At 45.2% G+C, this 20,784-nt stretch overlaps 1 protein-coding gene across 1 annotated transcript in view; it reads left to right on the forward strand.

Moving 5' to 3' along the window:
- LOC147701266 (IgGFc-binding protein-like) overlaps window positions 1-20,784 on the forward strand; it is a 933,218-nt gene that overhangs the window by 400,888 nt on the left and 511,546 nt on the right. The window contains exons 16-17 of the mRNA XM_086929331.1: window positions 2,990-3,569; window positions 16,652-16,851. Of these exons, the coding sequence (XP_086785457.1) occupies window positions 2,990-3,569; window positions 16,652-16,851 (780 nt within the window). The remainder of the gene's footprint in view (window positions 1-2,989; window positions 3,570-16,651; window positions 16,852-20,784) is intronic.

A 20,784-nucleotide genomic window follows, 5' to 3' on the forward strand; every position in this document is an offset into this window, starting at 1 on the left:
TACATGGTTCATCGCCTTCAGGTGATACAAAACGCCGCAGTACGCCTGCTTTTCTCTCTTCCTAGGAGGTCGAGCGTGCGGGGCCACTTACGAAGTCTGCACTGGCTCCCAGTGCCACACCGAATTCTGTTTAAAATTCTGGTGTTGGCATTCAGAGCCGCTCACGGCCAGGGACCGACGTATTTGCAGAAACGGTTCTCATTTTATACTCCCAACCGTGCCCTACGATCGGCCAACCAATGCCAATTGGCCATTCCCAAGTACAAATACACCCGATTGGGTGGCCAATCTATTTCATTTAAGGCAGCTTCTGCCTGGAATTCCCTCCCCCTGTTCCTTAGAGCCTCTCCATCCATTAATGTTTTTAAGAAGGAACTTAAGACCCATTTGTTCAACGCTCCACTCTAACAGATCTGTGCTAGATTCATCACTCTTGCTGCTGAATTACTCACCGCGCCAGGATACCCCATGGTAATAGAGCGCGCTATAAAAGTTTTAATAAACATAAACATAAACATAAACATTTTCTAGGATACATGTTGTACGTTTAAAAAATTGGTCAATAGTACCAGTAAAGACTCCATTTGTAGTGGATACTTGGACCTGTCTTTCTTTACCAGAGCGTAGGGGCATTTTGTGTGAATGTACTTGACCACGCTATCAGAAAAGAAATAAGACAATATATGATAGAACTAACACTATGAATCAAAGAATCGTACAATACCAGATGACACAGAAGGGAGAATGAAGGGGGGGCGGCCCGACCCGACCTACGTTGACCTCGGACGGCCTCAGATGGCCCCGCCCTTGTCCCGGGCTTCTCCCGGTCGCTCCCGCGCAGCGGGACTTCTGGGATACTATTATAGGGACTACGTTGATGGGGAGGAGCAGGCAAGGAGAGCGGCACAGGTGCTGGCAATCCGGGCTGTCGGGGGCTCCTGGGAATTGAAGTCCCGGCCCCGGCGCTCGCTCGCAGCCCTGCTCGCTGCACTAACTCCCACAAGTCACCACCACAAGGGTCCTTGAAAATAGTTTATAATCCCACTCGAAGCGGGACCCGCGAAGCGGGTTCCGCGAGAATTAACACGGTGAGCAGAGGGAAATCCTGATGCGCAGAGACCCAGCGTGTGGCAAGAAGGTAGCAGCAGAGCGTCCCGAAGAATGTTCCAAGTGCTGGTGCTTAAGAGCGTGTTGGTGGGGAGGAGCAGGCAGGGAGAGCGGCCCAGGTGCTGGCAATCCGGGCTGGCGGGGGCTCCTGGGAATTGAAGTCCCGGCCCCGGCGCTCGCTTGCAGCCCTGCTCGCTGCACTAACTCCCACATGTCACCTCCACAAAGGTCCTTGAAAATAGTTTATAATCCCACTCGAAGTGGGACCCGCGAAGCGGGTTCCGAAAATTTAACACGGTGAGCAGAGGGAAATCCTGATGCGCAGAGACCCAGCGTGTGGCAAGAAGGTAGCAGCAGAGCGTCCCGAAGAATGTTCCAAGTGCTGGTGCTTAAGAGCGTGTTGGTGGGGAGGAGCAGGCAGGGAGAGCGGCCCAGGTGCTGGCAATCCGGGCTGGCGGGGGCTCCTGGGAATTGAAGTCCCAGCCCTGGCGCTCGCTCGCAGCCCTGCTCGCTGCACTAACTCCCACAAGTCACCTCCACAAACATCCTTGAAAATATTTTATAATCCCACACGAAGCGGGACCCGCGATGCGGGTTCGGCGAGAATTAACACGGTGAGCAGAGGGAAATTCTGATGCGCAGAGACCGAGCGTGTGGCAAGAAGGTAGCAGCAGAGCGTCCCGAAGAATGTTCCAAGTGCTGGTGCTTAAGAGCGTGTTGGTGGGGAGGAGCAGGCAGGGAGAGCGGCCCAGGTGCTGGCAATCCGGGCTGGCGGGGGCTCCTGGGAATTGAAGTCCCGGCCCCGGCGCTCGCTCGCAGCCCTGCTCGCTGCACTAACTTCCACAAGTCACCTCCACAAAGGTCCTTGAAAATAGTTTATAATCCCACTCGAAGCGGGACCCGCGAAGCGGGTTCCGCGAGAATTAACACGGTGAGCAGAGTGAAATCCTGATGCGCAGAGACCCAGCGTGTGGCAAGAAGGTAGCAGCAGAGCAATCACATTACCATAGTGAGCTTAATTTTGTATTGTAACACTCTCAACATAGAGGGGGATATTTTTCATGCAGTTGCATTGCCCTTGCGCCACACAATGGAGCTCAAGGGCAACACAACTACTAAGAAAGATTTAGCAAGGCACGCAAGGCCACCTGGCATGGCCCCGCATGTCCTGATAAATCTAAATTAACGCAATGCAGCGCAGATTTCTGCATTGAGTTAGTCTGCAACAGGGAGGTGTTCCATGGGTGGAGTGTGGGTTTTCCCATGCATCTGCCCATGGATTTTGGCGCTACCCTGATTTATCATTACAGGTACACCTGGGAATGCGTCAAAATGCTACTCCTCCCCAGGTGAGATGAAACGAGGAGAAATATCTTTATTTCCCCTCATTCTACAGCACACATAGGAAGAGGAAAATGCCTCAGAAGATAGTTGTTGTGCAGGAAAGAGTCCCTTCCTGCATAAAAACAATCCTGCTTACAATTCAGGCATCCTTGCACCATGTGCATTGGCAGTCAAAAGTGTGCCAGTGCACGGAAACGACATGAATGTGCTGTATAATGTTAAATACGTTGTATTCCTTCCCTTTCGTGCAGTGCATCCAGGTAACTGGCTGCCCTCTGACGAATCCTTGATCAATATGTTTGGAATCTGTGTCTTTTGCCTTAATTGATCTAAATCTAAAAAGGTTTCAAAAGCATTGAAAACTGTTCCGTGGTAATTGTAAATAACTTAGACATGACAGATATTTCAGCAAAATGTTTACAGTGGGCGTGCATTTGATGTACTGCAATTTTGCTCACTAACAATTGAGATGACATGACAAGCAATCTCAAGTGTAATAATACAAGAGCCAATAACGTCACATTTTACTTTTTGACAGGTAAACGGTATCAACAATAATATCCCACTGACTTTGAAGGAAGGACAAATTCGAGTCTATCAGCAAGGGATCCAAATCATTGTGCAAACCGACTTCGGCCTAGTGGTCAGCTATGACCTGGTTTACCACGTTGTGGTCACAGTTCCTGGAAACTACAAAGGTCAACTCGAAGGATTGTGCGGTAATTATAACGGGGACACCAAAGATGAGTTCATGCTGCCCGACAAGACTCTGGCTTCAGATGCCACCAAGTTTGGCATCGGATGGCGCGTCAATATTGCAGGTGTCAGCTGCAATGAAGGCTGTGGCGGAAGTGGCAATGCCTGCCCTGTCTGTTCGGATACAAAGATGAATGTCTTCAAGCAGGTCAACTACTGCGGCTTCTTGAAGAAAGCCGGCGGTCCTCTAAGCGCTTGCTACGGCATCATCATCACGGATTTATACTACAACAACTGCCTCTTTGACCTCTGTGCAGGCAATGGCGATCAGAACATCCTGTGTCACAGCATCCAAAGTTATGTGGCTGCATGCCAGGCTGCTGGCGTCACTATCCAGCCCTGGAGAAGTGCTTCCTTCTGCCGTAAGTATACGTAAACACCATACTTTAGCCAGCATTCCCCCTCCCCTTTTTCAAACTTAAATATAATTTCTTTCACCTTGGTATCAATATTGTCTTTACTATCTCTCATTTGTCAAGCAATTTACTCTTACTTCATCAATATATATTTGTGTTTCAGTTCTTGCTCTTGTCCGGTTAATTACCTCCATTGCCATCATAATAAATTGTCAAACTGGATGTATTTCGATACTTATTATTCCCTGTTTCACATATCTAGGTCTCACTATGGTTCGTCATGTTCTGCCACTCATTACGATTTCCCGCTCATTGGGTCATTTTTGTTTTTATTATACGTATTGAAGCAACTGTGTGTCCCCTTCGTCCTGTTTCTTTCTTTACCCCCTTCCTTTGACTTATCCTGATGTTATGCTGTTTCCTCACACTTAAACAATTTCCTGTTGCACACGTCATGCACACTCTTTCTCTCTGTCTCGGTTTCTATCTCTCCATCCCTTCTGCGTATGTCAATCTGTTTCCATGTCTTACTGTCCATGACCTATACGCCTATGTCACTTTCATAACCTCCTCTCCTTTCTATAGCTGCCTCCTTTTTGTCTCCTCTCTCTCTCAATCTACCTCTTTCCTTCGTTCTTACACTCCCTCACTGTGTCTCTAACTGACTTATATTCCATCCTTATACTGTAACATACTCTATTCGTAGTAGGCATAGGCCCTTCCCCAACATAACTGATGTCTTAATTTACTCACTATTCAAATAATCTTTTGTTGTGCTTGGCTATAGTAGAGAACCTCAATTGTTAATTTCAGTTTCTGACTCTCTTAATCCACTGCTATGAAAGAGCAACAGTTAACAGATAACTAAACTGTTTACCCCCTGATGTCTTAAGGCCTGCCAGACGAAAGCAGAAATGGAGGAGTAAACACCACAGAACTTCTGCCATGAGACTTCCTGTATGAGGAGGAAATGAAACCAGTGTATAATCCTTCAGATTTAGCACCTCATGCAAAATCAGAGGCTTTCCTCTAGAGCACTTCAGTGCTTGCTGTTTATCTTCATTACAATATAATGTCTTTGTCTCCATCCCTTCACCACATATATACTTTATTTGCCTCCTAACATCACCAGATGCTGCTAGTTGGCACAGGTGGTAGTCAGCTTTATAGGGACATCAGAAGAATCGGTGATGTCAGAAGGGGGAGGTTATTATTCCCCAAACCTCACGCTCTTTGATGGACCAGGACTCATTTGTTGTGCCTCCTTTATTTATGGATTTTATAGTATAACAGCTCTGTTCATTAATGACGAGAAAGCTATAACAGCTAACATCACAAGTGAGCTTCAAATGCTGATCTGCCGGGCATTCACTTTCCCTACAGGACATTTGCATCACACTTTTAAGCAGGCCTTCATTCAATGAAGGGCCTGGCTTCAGAATGTTGACCCGGGCCCCACAACAAATTCTTTTATATTTGCTGAGCTATGACATTTTCTGCCGCTATCTTTCTGCTAGGGGTAGGTTTCTTGATTTTGACATAAGTTGGCCAGTTTACCAAGGTACACAGAGTGAAATGGCAGCCAATGTTTAAAATCACCCAGTCTCTCCAAATCTCTATTGCCATTGGCCTGAGTTTGAATGAATGACTGGAATTTATAAAACAGCCACCGAGTAATTGTGTACAGGCGCTACCCAAAAATCTAAGCCATATTGCTTGCTCTTAAATGTTAGAGAACCAACATGTTTTTATGTTTGAAAAAGCTTTATTTGCACAATATTTAAGGCAACAACTGACAAAAGGAAGGAAGACACAAAATATATAGAGGAGTAAAACATAACAATCCTAGTGTCACTAGAGTATAACAAAGCATTTTATAAAATTTTTAAAAGAAAGCGGAGGGGAATGAGAAGGAAAAGGGGGGGGGAGAAAAAAATGAAAAGGAAAAAAAAGTAAGTAAAAGAAATGAATAAAGAGGCAAGGGTGAAAGGGGAAATCGGCAAAAACTGTATAACATCTCAGGAAACCTTGGGAGAGTTAAGAAATGCAATAAACATCATCAAAAATAAGACCAACAGTATACAAATGCAAATAGAAGCATATAAATGAAAATATAAGCATATAAATATAGGAGTATAAGCATAACAGTATAAGCATAACAGAGGATAAAGCCATCTAAGGGGGTTTAATATTTTCAGATTCAGTAGGTAAAGGCGTCTTTTCTATGGGCAAACGATCTAAATAAGCAATAAGAGGAAGCCAAAAAAGCTCAACATTACGGGGGGGGTTTGCCGGAGGAGGCAAAGGAGACATCTAGCCTATGAAAGTGGCAGAGTTCCAACAATGTTGTACGGAAACATTTGCAAGGGATTTCCAATTGGAAGAAATATGTTGGAAGGTGAGTGCAATCATAAGTTCAAAGAGACCACAGGAATGTGGCGGCAAAGTAAGTGCATCTGAAAGACTGCCAATTAAAAGGATAGAGGGCGAGTATGAAGTGGGGAAAATTTTAGAAATGCAGTGCCAAACCTGATTCCAAAGAGCAGAGACCCTAGGGCAGAAAAAGAACATGTGTAGAAGATCCGCAGAAGGTGAGTGACAAGTCCAACAGGCAGAATCAGAGGACGAAGAAAAGCGAGAAAGAGAAAGAGGAGACAGATAAAGTCTGTGATACAGAAAAAAGAGAGATTGAGTAAGAGAAGCGGAGCGAGAAACCTTCAAAGATTTGAACCAAAGTTTATCCCAAAGAGAAATGGGCCATACACAACCCAGATCAGTTTCCCAGGAGAGTTCAAGTTTGGACTTAGGACGGTCCGGGTTAGGGGAAGAAAAGAACTTGTATATAAGAGACTCCTTAGGGAGTGTGGAAAGTAACGGCAAAAGAGCAGAAGGGGGACAAGTGGTAGGGTAGGAGAGAGAGAGTAGTAACGCTTCAGAATCACTCCCATAAGGAGAGAGTATTTATGGAAAAAGGAACGAGGACAAGAAAATTGAAGCTGGAAGAGAGGAAATGGACAAGGGGTGGTACCGTCAAAGAATTGATGAATCCAAATAATACCCATCCGCCTCCAAGAAATCCAGCAGATAGGCCTATCATTGATAAGAAGGAGCGAGTTATACCAGATGGGCTGTTGTAGAAAGGACTCATGTGAAATAGTTGATAGGGAGAGTAAAGGGCGCAAAAGAGAGAAAGTGTGTTTAAACAATGGGAAAGAGTCATAAGGGGACTTGGATGAAAAACGGATTAATTCATCAAATGGGAAAGGTGATTTAAAGGCATGTTCAATAGAAAGCCAAAGAGGAAAGAAAGTAGACGTTGCACAGGAAAGCCACCGGGAAGCCTGACGAAGGGCAAAGGCTCTGTGATATACACGAAAATCAGGGGAGTTAACACCAACATTGGATTTGCGTTTACGAAGTGAAAGGAGAGAGATCCTAGGTCTCTTGCCCCTCCAAAGAAATTTCAAAATAGAGGAGTCAAGACGTTTAAAATAGAGAGCAGGAATGTGAACGGGAAGAATAGAAAGCATGTAGATAAGAATCGGAGCGATCAGCATCTTGACAGAGTCCAACCTACCCCACCAAAAAAGAAAGAGCGGATTCCAAGAGGAAAACAATTGATCAATACGCGAAAGGGCAGCGGACATATTCAATTTAACAGAAGAAGCAATAGAATTAGAAAAACAAATCCCAAGTTATTTAATCTTGGTGTTATTCCAGGCGAAACCAGTAGAAGAGAAAAGATGAGGGAGGCAGTACTTCGTTAAGGGAAGTATTTCTGTCTTGTCAGAATTTATCTTGTAACCAGAAACAAGGGAAAACTTATCAAATTCAGCTAATAAAGGGGGAATAGAGGATTCAGGATTCAAAATGAACAAAAGGATATCGTCATCGTAAGCAGAGAGTTTCAACTGGTTAGTTCCAAAGGGGAAGACAGAGATGGAAGTGTTCTGGCGGATGGAGGATAAAAAAGGTTCAAGAGCCAAAACAAAAAGAAGCGGAGAAAGAGGGCAGCCCTGCCGAACACCTCTTTGAAGGTTAAAAGAGGAAGAAAGATGGCCATTAACCAGAACAGAAGCTTTGGGAGAAAAATATAATAAAGATACGAGTGATATGAACTTAGAACCAAAGCCATGCCAAGTAAGAGACACAAATAAGAAAGACCAATCCACCCGTTCAAAGGCTTTTTTTGCATCGACTGAGATGGCGGCTAAAGTTAACGACAAAGATGGAGCCTTCTTCAAAATATTGAGGAAAAGGCGAGAATTATCTGAAGTGAGCCTGCCCTTGATAAACCCACATTGTTCCTTGCTAACTAGATGCGGCATAAAAGAGTCAAGTCGTAAAGCAAGTAGCTTGGCAAAGAGTTTATAGTCAACGTTAACTAACGAGATAGGGCAGTAGTTTTTGCAAAATTTTGGATCTCTACCTTCTTTAAGAACTAAACAGTCCTTTGCTTCTTTAGGCCAAGCCTAAAGAAGCAAAGGACTGAAAAAGTGTTAAAAGTCTGGGGAGAAGGAGATCAGAGAAGTGTAAATAGAATTCCTCAGGAAACCCATCTGGACCAGGAGTTTTACCTTTAGTAAGGGAAGAAAGTGCTGTGGAAAGCTCGTAAAGAGTAAGATCCAGATCCAGGGAGGCAAAATTAAGGCCTGGGGTAGAGGGTTTAGAAAGTTTCTCAAAGTAAGAGTGTAGCATAGAGGGAGAAGGAGGAGATGCTGGGGTATGGAGGTTCTCGTATAAGAGTTGGAACTGCTCAAGAATTTTATCAGTTTCATAAAGAAGAGAGTTATCTGGGGAAAAAAAACCTCAATACAAGTACGCTTCTTACGGGACTTTAGATAATTAGCCAACAGTTTACCAGACTTATAACGACCTCCGTAGTACCGAGCACTACTCCGAAGAAGTACAGAGGAGGCATTATCCATAGATAACTTCTTGAAGGAGATTTTGGCGCTCAAAAGCTCTGGTGACATACACTTAGCCGACAAGGTATCGAACTGATGTTCCAATTTCTTAATATTGGCGAGAGAGGCTTTCCGCTGTTGAAGAAATGTTTTCTTCTTCCGGGAAACAAAATCGATGATAAAACCTCTAGCAGTCGCCTTGAAAGAATCCCAAAGAGTATGAGGGGAAATATCAGGGGTAGAGTTGATAAGGAAGAAGGCATTGGTGAAAGTACGGAAAGAGGAAGAAAAGTCGGGATCAGTGAGAAGCGAGGAATTAAACCACCAATGGATTTGGGGCGAGGGGGGAGCAGGTCAATATCTATAATAATGGGGGCATGATTTGAAATTACAATAGGCTCAAGAGAAGGCGAGAAGATTCTGAGTGAGAGTATGAGAGAGAAAGATAAAATCCAGTCTAGAAAAGGACGCATGGGGGTGTGAGAAAAATGAATAGTCAAGGGTATCTGGAGACGTGAGTCGCCAAGAGTCTGAAAGATTAGCTTGGGAAATAGTGTTCAAAAATTGCTTATGAGACCTTTGGGAAACAAAATGAACAGTGGACTTACAATCTAGAAAGGGATCAACAATTTGATTACAATCACCACCTAAAAGGAAAAAATCATCTTTATATTGTGTACATTTGGCCGACCAAAACAAACAGTCAGATTGGGTAGGGCCATAAACATTGAAGACAGTCAAGGGAATAGAGTAAATCATCAGGTTGGCCAAAATCCAACGACCCTCCAAATCTTTCTCCTCAAGCAAAACTTTATATTTCAGCTTTTTATGCACTAAATTGGCAACCCCATTTTTCTTGCTATCTGATGGGGAAAATAAAACATTACCCACCCAAGACCTCTTCAATTTAATGGATTCTACATCATTAAGGTGAGTCTCTTGTAAAAGAACAATATCAGGTGTATAGGAAGAAAGGTGGGCAAGTATCCTCTGTCGTTTAATGGGATTATTAAAACCTTTAACATTCCAAGATATAACTCTGAAATGTGAAATAGGGTAAATGTGGTAAGTAAAACACTAAAAACAGGAACATTGTAAATGCAATAAGACGCAAAAAGTATGTGAATAAAAAATTGCAAAACAAAAAGGCAAGAAGGGAGAGAAAAAGAGAAGAATGCGTGCCTCGAAAGGAGAGAAGGCAAAATACAATATTGATAAGAAAGAGAGAAGGAATAAAGCAAACAAAAATGCAGGGAGAAAGCAGATAGAAAAAAAGGAAACACAGGATCAGGAAGAGAAAAGACAAATAAAGAAATGCAGAAAAGGAATAGAGATAGGATAGAAAGAAGAGACAGCACAAATCCAAAAGCATGACTGCATTAAACATACCTGAGGGGAAGATACAAACAGGAGAGTGGGGAAGTGGCGACAGTAACAAGATGGACCAACCGAAGAGCAGGGACACAAACGCACCGGGACATCATAAAACCACAGGAAGGTACTGACAAGGAGGATGGAACAAAGGATACAAATCTGTGGGAGGGAAGAAAAAAGATTAGAATCAAGCATAGGACAACAAAATACAATATAAAAGAAACAACAAATCGCAAAGGTAAAACGATAAAAGAGAGCGAATGGTACACAAGGCAAGAGGACATCTGGAGCACATAGGTGCAAGGGGATGTTATACAGATCAACAATGAACAACCAAGTAGAGGGGATATGAAAAACCAATAGAAAATATTAAAATATATCCAAAAACACCAAAGAAGAAACAACAAAAAACACTCAAAAATCCATCAAAAACGTCCAAAAAACATATCAGCCAGATGGAGATGAAGAGGTATCCATGCCACTGCCATTTTGCAGAATAATGAAGTTCTTAAGTTCACCAGGATCCTGAAAGGTCCAAGTCTTATTTTGATGGGTGACTTTGAAGATGCAAGGGTGGAACAGGCCATAGCGCGCACCAAGGGAGCACAAAGATGGGCGAAGGGAAAGGAATTCTTTCAATTTTGAAGATGTAGCATTAGAGACATCTTGAGCAAGAAACACACACTGATCCAACCAGGAAACATGACTTTTAGCTCTAGCTGCAGAAAGGATTGAAAGGAGGTCAGTGAATTTTAAAAAAAGAATGATAAGTCCACGCGGCTTTGTAGAGGTGGCAGAGCGAGGGCCAAGTATGTGAGCTCTTTGAATACTGGTGGAAGTAGATGGTGGCATGTCCAAAAGCTTAGGAAGGAAGGAGGTGAAGAAGGTCACCGGGTCATCTCCTTCAAAGGATTCTGGCAGACCATAAATACGAAGGTTATTCCTTCTGTTTCAATTTTCCAAATCTTCCGTGTGCTGCTGGAGTGAGATAACAGATTTTTATAGAGAGGATATACGCAGTGAATTAGATTGTATGTCAGGAAGTTGCTGTTCAACTGAGGTAATCCGGTCGTCCATAACCACCCATTTTTCTTTCAAGAGTTACATATCCTTACTAGTCTCCTCGATGAAAGGACGCAAAGCACGTATTTCATCCAAGATTAACTCCATAGAGATAGGAGACAATGTCTTATGAGGGGAAGGAGGATCTTGCTTTAGGCGCTTGGAGGAGGACGCAGGAGGCGAGGATTTGTTAGAAGTAGCCTGCGCCACTGAGGAGCGATGTGGTGCAGAGCCATCCATTGTTGGAGGTGTGGTAGAAGCGGACAGTGCCACAGGAGAAGAGATTGGACTGCACTTGGAAGGCACAAAGATGAACTTAGGTGTACGTAGTTTGACCATATGAAGGAAAACTTCAAAAATTAGGTGAGAAGCTCACAGTACAGACGCTCAGCAAACGAGGATCAAAGTAGAACAGTCTCAAAAATAAGGCACTTGAGTGGAGTAAAGGGAATTGAATTAGGAGATACACTTCCGAGTAATTGATCATGAGAGAAAGTCCATGAAATAAACACCATCCAATGCGACCAGCTGAGAAAGAGTCACTAGGCAAAAACAAGCAATGACGCAGATAGTGTTGTAGAATTGATAGATCCTTCCACCATGAGGAGCAAAAAGAAGTTAGCCAGCAGCATGGAGAAACCAGTGGCAGCAAAAGGATCAACAAAGAGGTACATTGGAGTCCACCAACAGATGAAAAAAATGATGAGAGCACTTAAAATGGTCTGAGAGCAAACATGAGGGAAAGTAGGTTCATATTGTGGATTCAACATCAAATTAAGGGAGCCATACAGAAAGAATGAAACAGTTGCGGTTAATCTGACTGATATGTAGAAGAGCAACGCAGCACAGACCCCATGAAAAACACTGAAATCCGGTATGAAGTGACACTCTGCTGATTCCAAGCATCCTGACACAAGCACGCTGTATGAAGGCCCACTGGTGCTTGGAGCAACCTAGAAGGAACAGCGAAGGGATCAATACAAGGCAGCAGGCAGCTTCAATAAAAGCATTTAAAATGGAGGCAGTCCATTCTGTGAAGTTGCGCAACTAGGACGTCACCTAGTGCAACAGCAGCTTAAATAGGAAGAAACCACTGACATTCCAACGCACTATGGCACCGAGTGCAGTTCCAGTAGGAAGTCTTGTGATGAAATGACGTAATTCAGGCATTGTTTGCCACAAAGACCCGCTTTAATCATAGAAACATCAGCAAACTGCTGAAATATGCCCAGAAAAAACACGCTGCAATAAAAAAAAAGAGGCTCACCAATGTTGACAGGGTCCCAGAGATTGACCCTCAGAGCGAGCGGCAGCGGGCAGCGTCATGCGGAGGAATGTGTGAAATGGCGGCGGCCTGCCTCCGTGACAGGAAACGGGTCGCGGCCGCAGAGCAGTGTCCCAAGGTCAATGGCATCCAAGAATAACGATAGCAGCCTTCGTTGTCCCAAGTTGATGAAGAAGGCATTGAAGTACTGAAGGAAGTAGTGGATAGTCCCGGTGAAGCGGAGACCCCACACTAGGAGGCCATCTTAATCGGCGCCGAAACCACGCCCCCAGAGAACCAACATGTTTTGAGTTGCTTCCTAAACAGACTCTGATTAAATTAAACAGAAAAGGGATAGCAGCATATTTTATGCTTTTGCTGCCACATAGTTTAAAGCCATATATCGAACAAGTGTATTTTAAACTTAATTTTTAAACATATCCTGTCTGTGTTGCTCAAATTGTGTTTTTACCTTTTTGGGGGCATTACGGGCTGAACTTACCTGTTGTATGCCAATCTCCTCTACCCGGTCCAAAGCAAGCTACAGAGTGCTAATTGAGTGGAGGGAGTGGTTGTAAATGGATACTGCTTCCCCGGAACACTCACTTCCGATGGGACACCTTATGTCGCCATTTTCGAGACGCGCTTTAGTCGCTCACCATCTCGCCCACCGCAGCTTGAAAACCAGCTGATGGTGCAGACGCGCAGCGGACGCATGCAGCGTGCGTGCAGGCGGCATGCCACAGACAAGCCCGTCTGCGCCCGTCCGCGCTCGGTCAGGACCAGGTGCCAGAACCCCTGGTCCCCCACTGACTTACTCGCAGAAGAATTACGGAACTTTGCTACTAGTAAGTACACCCTAGATGCCAATACTATGGTTAAGCTGCAGGCTGGACATCTACTAAGGAATAACAGGGCTGAGATTATTTCCAGGTCACCACACTTATTGACCCAGGAAAATGCTTCTCCTCCCATAGCACTGGGTCTGAAGGTAGTGGTTCTAAACACACGCTCCTTACAGAAGCACCATCTTGAGGTCTTTTCCTTGCTGCAAGATGGCGATATAGACATTTTGGCCCTCACGGAAACCTGGTTAGGGGACCTGTCAGCCACAGACATTATCGCAGCACTCCCAACAGAATTTGATGCCCTCTGGCAAAATAAACCAGGGGACACTGGGGGGGGGTCACTATCCTTTTTAGAAAGAGTCTAATGGTTACTAAGATAATGGCAGAAAATTGTGATAATGCCGAAATTTTGGGGATTAAAATTTCCTTTAAATCATCCTGCAACTTACTCATGGTGGTCTATCGGCCTCGGAGGACCACCCCCAGTTTTAATTACTTTTTCTTGGAACTCATTACTAACCTATGCTCTAGATATAAACGTCTTTTAGTAGTCGGAGATTTTGACTATCATTGGGATATAGCACATTAGCGGGCCAACTTGAGACCGCTATGCTCTCAATGGACCTTCACCAACTGGTCAACAGCCCCACCCATGAAAAAGGCCACACTCTTGACCTTATTTCGACATCACAGCCTTGGGTGGACATAACAGATATTAGCCCCAGTGCCTGGTCCGATCATTCGCTACTTAGATGTTGGGTTCCAAGTGATAGTCAGCTACTGGAGCCCCCACCTACGTGGAGAAAGGTGAGACTTTGGAAAAATATTGAGGCAGATCATTTAATAGCTACCCTGCACTCAATCCCGCCCCCAAGGACTAAGATAGCAAATATTGACAATGAGAGTGAAGCTTTGCTGGCCAATTTACGCCTAGCTATAAATATAGTAGCACCACCACAGAAGGAAAAAGTCAGAGATAAAGGAAAGGGGGGCTCCTTGGTTCAATGAACCATTGAGGGAAAAAAGACAATATCTCTGCCAAGATGAGAGGTGGTGGCTTAAAAGCTATGATTCAACAGAACTGAACACCTACAAAGCACTTTTTACCTCCTACAAATCAGCCATTCTAGTCAGTAAAGTGGAGTATTATGAGGGAAGGATTGCCGCAGCAGCGAATAGACAGAAAGAGACTTTCGCAATTTTGAAAGAATTGACCCAAATGGCTGAGAAGAAATCTGCAGTCGCATTGTTAGACTGTGATGTCTTCAGGATTTCTTTCTTCAGAAAGTCAAAGATATTATTTTGGTAATTGCTAACACCCCGACTGACCTTGGCTCCCTCCACCAGACCCAGCCCCCTCCTTACCTCGGCAGTCAACTTACTAATTTCCCTAAAATTGATTCAGTCACCCTAACTTTATTAGTGAACTGCACTAAATCAGGCTCCCAGGCAGGAGTCTGCCCTCTGATGATTTTTCAAATGGCCCTGCCAGGGCTGGAGAAACAGATTCTTGAGCTACTAAACAATTCCCTGGAAACTGGCTAGCTCCCAACTAATCTAAAAGAAGCCAGGGTTATCCCCCTGCTGAAGAAACCAGGTGTAGATGTTTTCACTCTAAAGAACTATAGACCTATTTCACAGCTCCCCTTTCTGGCCAAACTGTTATAATAACATGTACTAAAAACACTTTCGAATTACTTGGAGGACCACCAGCTACTCCAAGCTAGAATGGCAAGCTTTAAAGCCCATCATTGCACTAAGCTATTGATGCTGTCCTTCCTTGACGAGCTCAGAGTTATGGCTGACAATAATCAGCCGAGTCCCCTGATTTTATTAGATCTATCAGCAGCATTGGATACTGTCAGCCATAACATACTGCTGAACCATCTCACCAACCTGGGCATCAGTGGGCTAGCACACCAATGGCTAAAGTCATTTCTGTCTGACCATGCTCAGAGGGTTCAGTTGGGTGATCACACATCGGACCTGGGCTCTCTTGCCTGTGGTGTACCCCAGGGCTCTGCGTTATCTCCACTTCTTTTTAATATCTATTTGCAACCTCTTGTGGAGACCTTGGCACACATGGACAGTCAGGTATTTAATTACACCAACGATACCCAACTCTTTAGCCGGAGTCAGCAAAAAAGCTGCTCAGATATACAGTGAACTGGATGACGGCCAATTCACTGAAAATAAATCCTGATAAGACTAAAGTGCTCGTTATTCCAACAAGTAATAACCCCTGGTTTGATCTTTTCTGGCATACGGAACTAGGTGCTGCCCCGGTACTAGTCCCGCCTGTAAAAAGCCTAGGTTTAAAAATTGACTATGAGTTATCTATGTCCAGCCAGGTCACTACGGTGGTAGGAAACTGTATAGGATTATTGAGGCAGTTACGGAAACTTGCTCCTCTCCAATCAACATCTTCATTATAGTCAATTGTTTCCGCCACTGTCATCTCTAGGTTGGATTATGGGAATGCCCTTTACATTGGCCTTTCCCAGGAACTTATCAGGAGATTGCAGGTGGTGCAGAATGATGCGGCTATGCTTATTTTTAGACTTCCTAGAAAGACACGTGCTACCCCTCTGTTACATAAATTACACTGGCTTCCCATTAAACAGAAAGCTCAATTTTAGGGCTTATGCTTTGCAATCCACGGCCAGGCACATAGGTATATAAAAGATCGCCTAGAGAAATATGTTCCTAGCCAGACACTGCGATCATCTGAGGCCTGCCATTTAGTTCCCCCAGGTACACTGCTAAATCTAAAGGGGACAGAGCATTCTCTGTTTTGTTTCCACAGATTTGGAACAACTTACCCGAGTACCTGCTTCGGGAGCCTGTTCTTCTCACTTTTAGGAAAAAAATAAAAACGTTCCTATTTAGAGAGGTGGTACTACAGTGTAATTCTGCCACTAATGCTGCTTTTCCATCTGCCCTAGTGACTTTCTCACTTTTCTCTATAAGCGCTTAAAGACCTGAAGGCTATTTGCGCTATATAAAAGGCATATAACATAACATAATATGTCACCCCTTCTAACCTCTTTGAAATTGGGGATTTGGAGTAGGTTTAAGTGGAGGATCTCAAGCATCTGTAGGTGTATTGTTTAAATCTAGCTTTGATATATTTCGGGCCTAACCCATAGAAAGCCCTGTGAAAACAATCAGTTTGTTGCCCTTGGGAGCCAGTGCAGTTGCTTAAAGTAAGCTGTCATGTGCATGTAAGCACCATTGGGCCAGCTGCGTTCTGTACCGTCTGTAGGTGGATAATAGGATAATTTAGTAGGCCAAGGTAGAAGCTGTTAACAAAGTAAGTCCATGAGGTAATGAGAACATGCACCACTGACTTTCCGGATGGTAACAGATCTTTGCATTGAAAACTGGATGCCTGTGACTGAAGGAATTAATGGGCACAAAGAAAGTTCAGGGTTAAAATTTACTCCTAGATGTCTGCAGTATTTTATTGCGGTAGATGAGGAGGGAGTTTCTCTGGCCAACAGTAATTGGCAGAAAAGTCATTGATATTCCCAGATGAGAGTAATTTCGTCTTTTGCCTCTAAGTCAATCCTGTGTTGTCTCTCCTTGTTGTATACCCAATGAATCATATGTTTTTCTTACTTATTCCTCCAGCCCTCATCTGTCCACCAAAGAGCCATTATGCTGTATGTGCAGACATCTGCTCCACATCTTGCGCCGGAATCGCGAATCCAGCTCCGTGCCCAACATCTTGCATGGAGGGCTGTGAATGTGATGATGGATATGTCTTCGATGGCAAAGGATGTGTTTCCATGGAGAATTGCGGCTGCTTCAAGGATGGAAAATTCTACAATGTAGGTTTCATTTTTACTCTATATACCTAATTAGCCACTGCGCAAAAAGAATGAGAAGCTTGTGTGAGGAATGATGATGCATATCTTTTAGTTTCAATGACACACAATGAGGTTATGTATTATTATCCAAATCTCTCTCTCTGTTTCTTTCCCGCTCTCTCTCTCTCTCTCTCTCTCTCTCTCTCTCTCTCTCTCTCTCTCTATATATATATATATATATATATATATATATATATATATATATACATATATTACCTACTGGCGGTTGTGGTTGATTCGTCAAGCGGGGGCCGAGAAAAAAGGGGGGTCCCAAAACGTTTTTTCCCCATGCAATTTTCCATAGGACCTTTAGCCAGGGCTACAGCCTGAACGGCTGAATAGAATTACACCAAATTTGGCAAAAAGGTAGAGTTCAGTTCGCAGATCACACTTTTTGTTAAATGTTAAATGGTGTACATCCGTTCAGTAGTTCATGAGAAAATGAAAAGTAAAATCATAGATATATCTAGAGGCGTGTACGGTAATAGTATGGTCAAGCGTACCATTACGAGCACGAGCTGCATGCTCGTTGGCTGTCAACTGTCTGTCAACACTCCAAACCAGGAAGTGTTGGCAGCCATCTTGTGCCTCGGTTGAACCGAGGCACAAGAAAGCAGTGAAACAAGTGTGCAAAACATGCAAAGGGGGCAGGGTAGAAACACCCTGACCCCCTAGGCCATTTTTTTTTAAAAAATGTAAAAATCGCGTGGTATGCGTAGGTACGTGTACCCCATGGAAAAAGAAAAAAAACCTGGTCTGCTTTTTTTAAAATTGGCCTCCGGGGGGACCAAATCCCTGGGGCATAATGTAAAAAAAGTGTGGGGGGGGGCAATCCCCCCCACACTGCCCCGGGGACCGCCACCCTCTAGGGCAAAGTAATTATGATAGCGGGGGGCACACGGCCCCCCCCGCAGGCCCGGGTACCACCACCCCCGGGTCTTTGATATTAATGATGGGTGGCCTCTAAGGCCCCTCGGGCCCCGGGGACCGCCACCCCCAGGGCTTTGTTTTTTTATTTTTTTAAAAAAACCTGTGTGGGGGGCTCAAGCTTTTAACAGGTTGGAGGGGGGGCCACGCGGCACCCCCTCCTGGAGCCCTCGATGGCTCTGGGTACCGCCACCCCCCAGGGCTTGCTACTGCAGTGTCCCGGGGTGCCCACCCCTGGGACACTGCTGTTTGCTATGGTAGGACGGGAGCGTCGCGACTCCCACCCTACCACAGCAAACTGCTTTGATTTTTAAAAGGAAGAGCAGGAAACCTGCTCTCTCTTTCAAAAATCAAAGCAGATTTCTTTTCTGCATGGGGAGCAGCATGATAGTTTCTCCCCGTGAGGAAAAGTAATGCCGGCTCCTGCAGGATGAGGGGGAGCCAGCAGGGACCGTGGGGGGCTTGCAGACCCCCCCCAGGGCCCTTCAACGAGGAGGGCCAGGCCCAGGGTATAGGGTCCCTGAGGCCAGAAGTGGCCCGGGAGGGGGGCCACTCGGCCCCCTCTTCCAAAAAAAAAAAGTCAGGCCCCGGGGCATGGGGTCCCCGGGGCCTTAAGGAGGCATAGGAGGGGGGCCCCCCTCATGAGAAAAAATTAATTCAATGAAAAGTTTGCCATGCCCCGTGGGAAGGGGTCCCCGGGACCGGAAATGGACACGGGAGGGGGGCCCCCTTCCCGTAAATAATAAAATAAAATAAAAGAATTGGGGGCAAGCCCTGGGGGATAGGGTCTCCAGGGCCAAACACAGCCCCCCTTCTTAAAAGTATTTTTTTTAAAAACAGGATCGGGAGGAGGCAACGTCCCCTCCCTGCATCTCTGGAACTACTTCCACTTGCATACTGGGTCCCTAGGGGCCAACAGCCCACCAGGAGCCTCCAGTATGGGCCAGGGGGCTCCCTTGCAGAGAGGTGAAATGAGACCACGCCCCTTTTTACACCTCTCTGCAACGCAGCCCCCTGGCGCATATTGAAGGTTGCTGGTGGGCTAGTTGCACCCCAGGGACCCCTAGAATGCAAGGGGAATTAGTTCCCCCTCTGAAAAAGCACCAGGGGGTTGCATTACAGAGAGGTGTAAAAAGGCCAGTGTTCTCCTTACACCTGTCTGTAATGCAGCCCCTGGCGCTTACTGGAGGTTCCTGGTGGGCTAGTTAGCCCCCAGGGACCCCCAGTATGCAAAGGGAATTAGTTACCCCTCTGAAATAGCACCAGGGGGCTGCATTGCAGAGAAGTGTAAAAAGGGGCTTGGCCTCATTACACCCCTCTGCAACGCAGCCCCCTTGCGCATACTGGAGGTTCCTGGTGGGCTAGTTGGCCCCCAGGGACCCCCAGTATGCAAGGGGAATTAGTTCCCCCTCTGAAAAAGCACCAGGGGGCTGCATTGCAGAGAAGTGTAAAAAGGGGAGTGGCCTCATTACACCTCTCTGCAACCCAGCATACTGGAGGATCCTGGTGGGCTAGTTGGCCCCCAGGGAGCCCCAGTCTGCAAGGGGACTTAGTTCCCCCTCTGAAAAAGTACCAGGGGGCTGCGTTGCAGAGAGGTGTAAAAAGGGGCGTGGCCTCATTACACCTCTCTGCAGTGATGTAATATGTGACGTCATCAGCAGTGCATTGCGGGCGCGCGAGTTATAGTTAGCTGAACTAACTATAACGGGGGAATTTCAATGGTTTTGTATGAGTGAAATGTCCAGCTAACTCTAACATGTGTGAAACCTATGGTTTTTTCAGTGAATTTCTAAGGGTTTTTAAATGCTAATTCCTAACTATAACGTGGCTGAAGCCTATGGTTTTTTCAGTGAATATATATATATATATATATATATATATATATATATTCACCTGTGGTGGAGTGGTGGTGAGCGAATAAGAACCACTATTCACTATACCTGGGTTTGCCTCGTCTTCTTTTGCTGCCAGACCGCCGCAGGACGTCTTTATGCCGAACATATATATATATATATATATATATATATATATATATATATATATATATATCCAAGCTCCAAGTGCCCCCAAGGCAAGGATGCACGCAGACGGCAACTGGCAGAAAAGCCCTTTATTTTAGAGATCAGAGTCCAGCATACCAATATGTATTAACAGCCTGAATGTCGATATCAGCCTGACGCGTTTCAGAGCTCCTGCTCTTTCTTCAGAGGCTCGACATCACAGTTTGTGCATTCTGACACACCCAGTTTATAATTGCTAAATTAGACGCCCTCCGATTGGGCTGAGTTCTTCGCTAGGCCCTCTGGGCCTTGTAGTTAGTGTTCAGAAATTAACTCCACAGATGGAGGCACATATTTATCACTGCAGTCATTTTTTCAAAGCCCTCCAATGGGTCTCAGAATGCGGGGCTCCGTTCTCCATTATTTACGTTGTAATCCCACATCAGCAGGCTTGTCATGATTCCTAGCCCAGTGGCCCCCAGTGATAACGGGGTAGTGCAATCCTTCACGGCGGGACTGCCGTGTGAAAAATCCAAGCTCCAAGTGCTCCCAAGGCAAGGATGCACGCAGACGGCAACTGGCAGAAAAGCCATTTATTTTAGAGAACAGAGTCCAGCATACCAATATGTATTAACAGCCTGAATGTCGATATCAGCCTGACGCGTTTCAGAGCTCCTGCTCTTTCTTCAGAGGCTCGACATCACAGTTTGTGCATTCTGACACACCCAGTTTATAATTGCTAAATTAGACGCCCTCCGATGGGCTGAGTTCTTCGCTAGGCCCTCTGGGCCTTTTAGTTAGTGTTCAGAAATTAACTCCACAGATGGAGGCACATATTTATCACTGCAGTCATTTTTTCAAAGCCCTCCAATGGGCATCAGAATGCGGGGCTCCGTTCTCCATTATTTACGTTGTCATCCCACATCAGCAGGCTTGTCATGATTCCTAGCCCAGTGGCCCCCAGTGA

Source organism: Lissotriton vulgaris, chromosome 7 (assembly GCF_964263255.1).
Source record: "Lissotriton vulgaris chromosome 7, aLisVul1.2, whole genome shotgun sequence".
NCBI lineage: Eukaryota > Metazoa > Chordata > Amphibia > Caudata > Salamandridae > Lissotriton > Lissotriton vulgaris.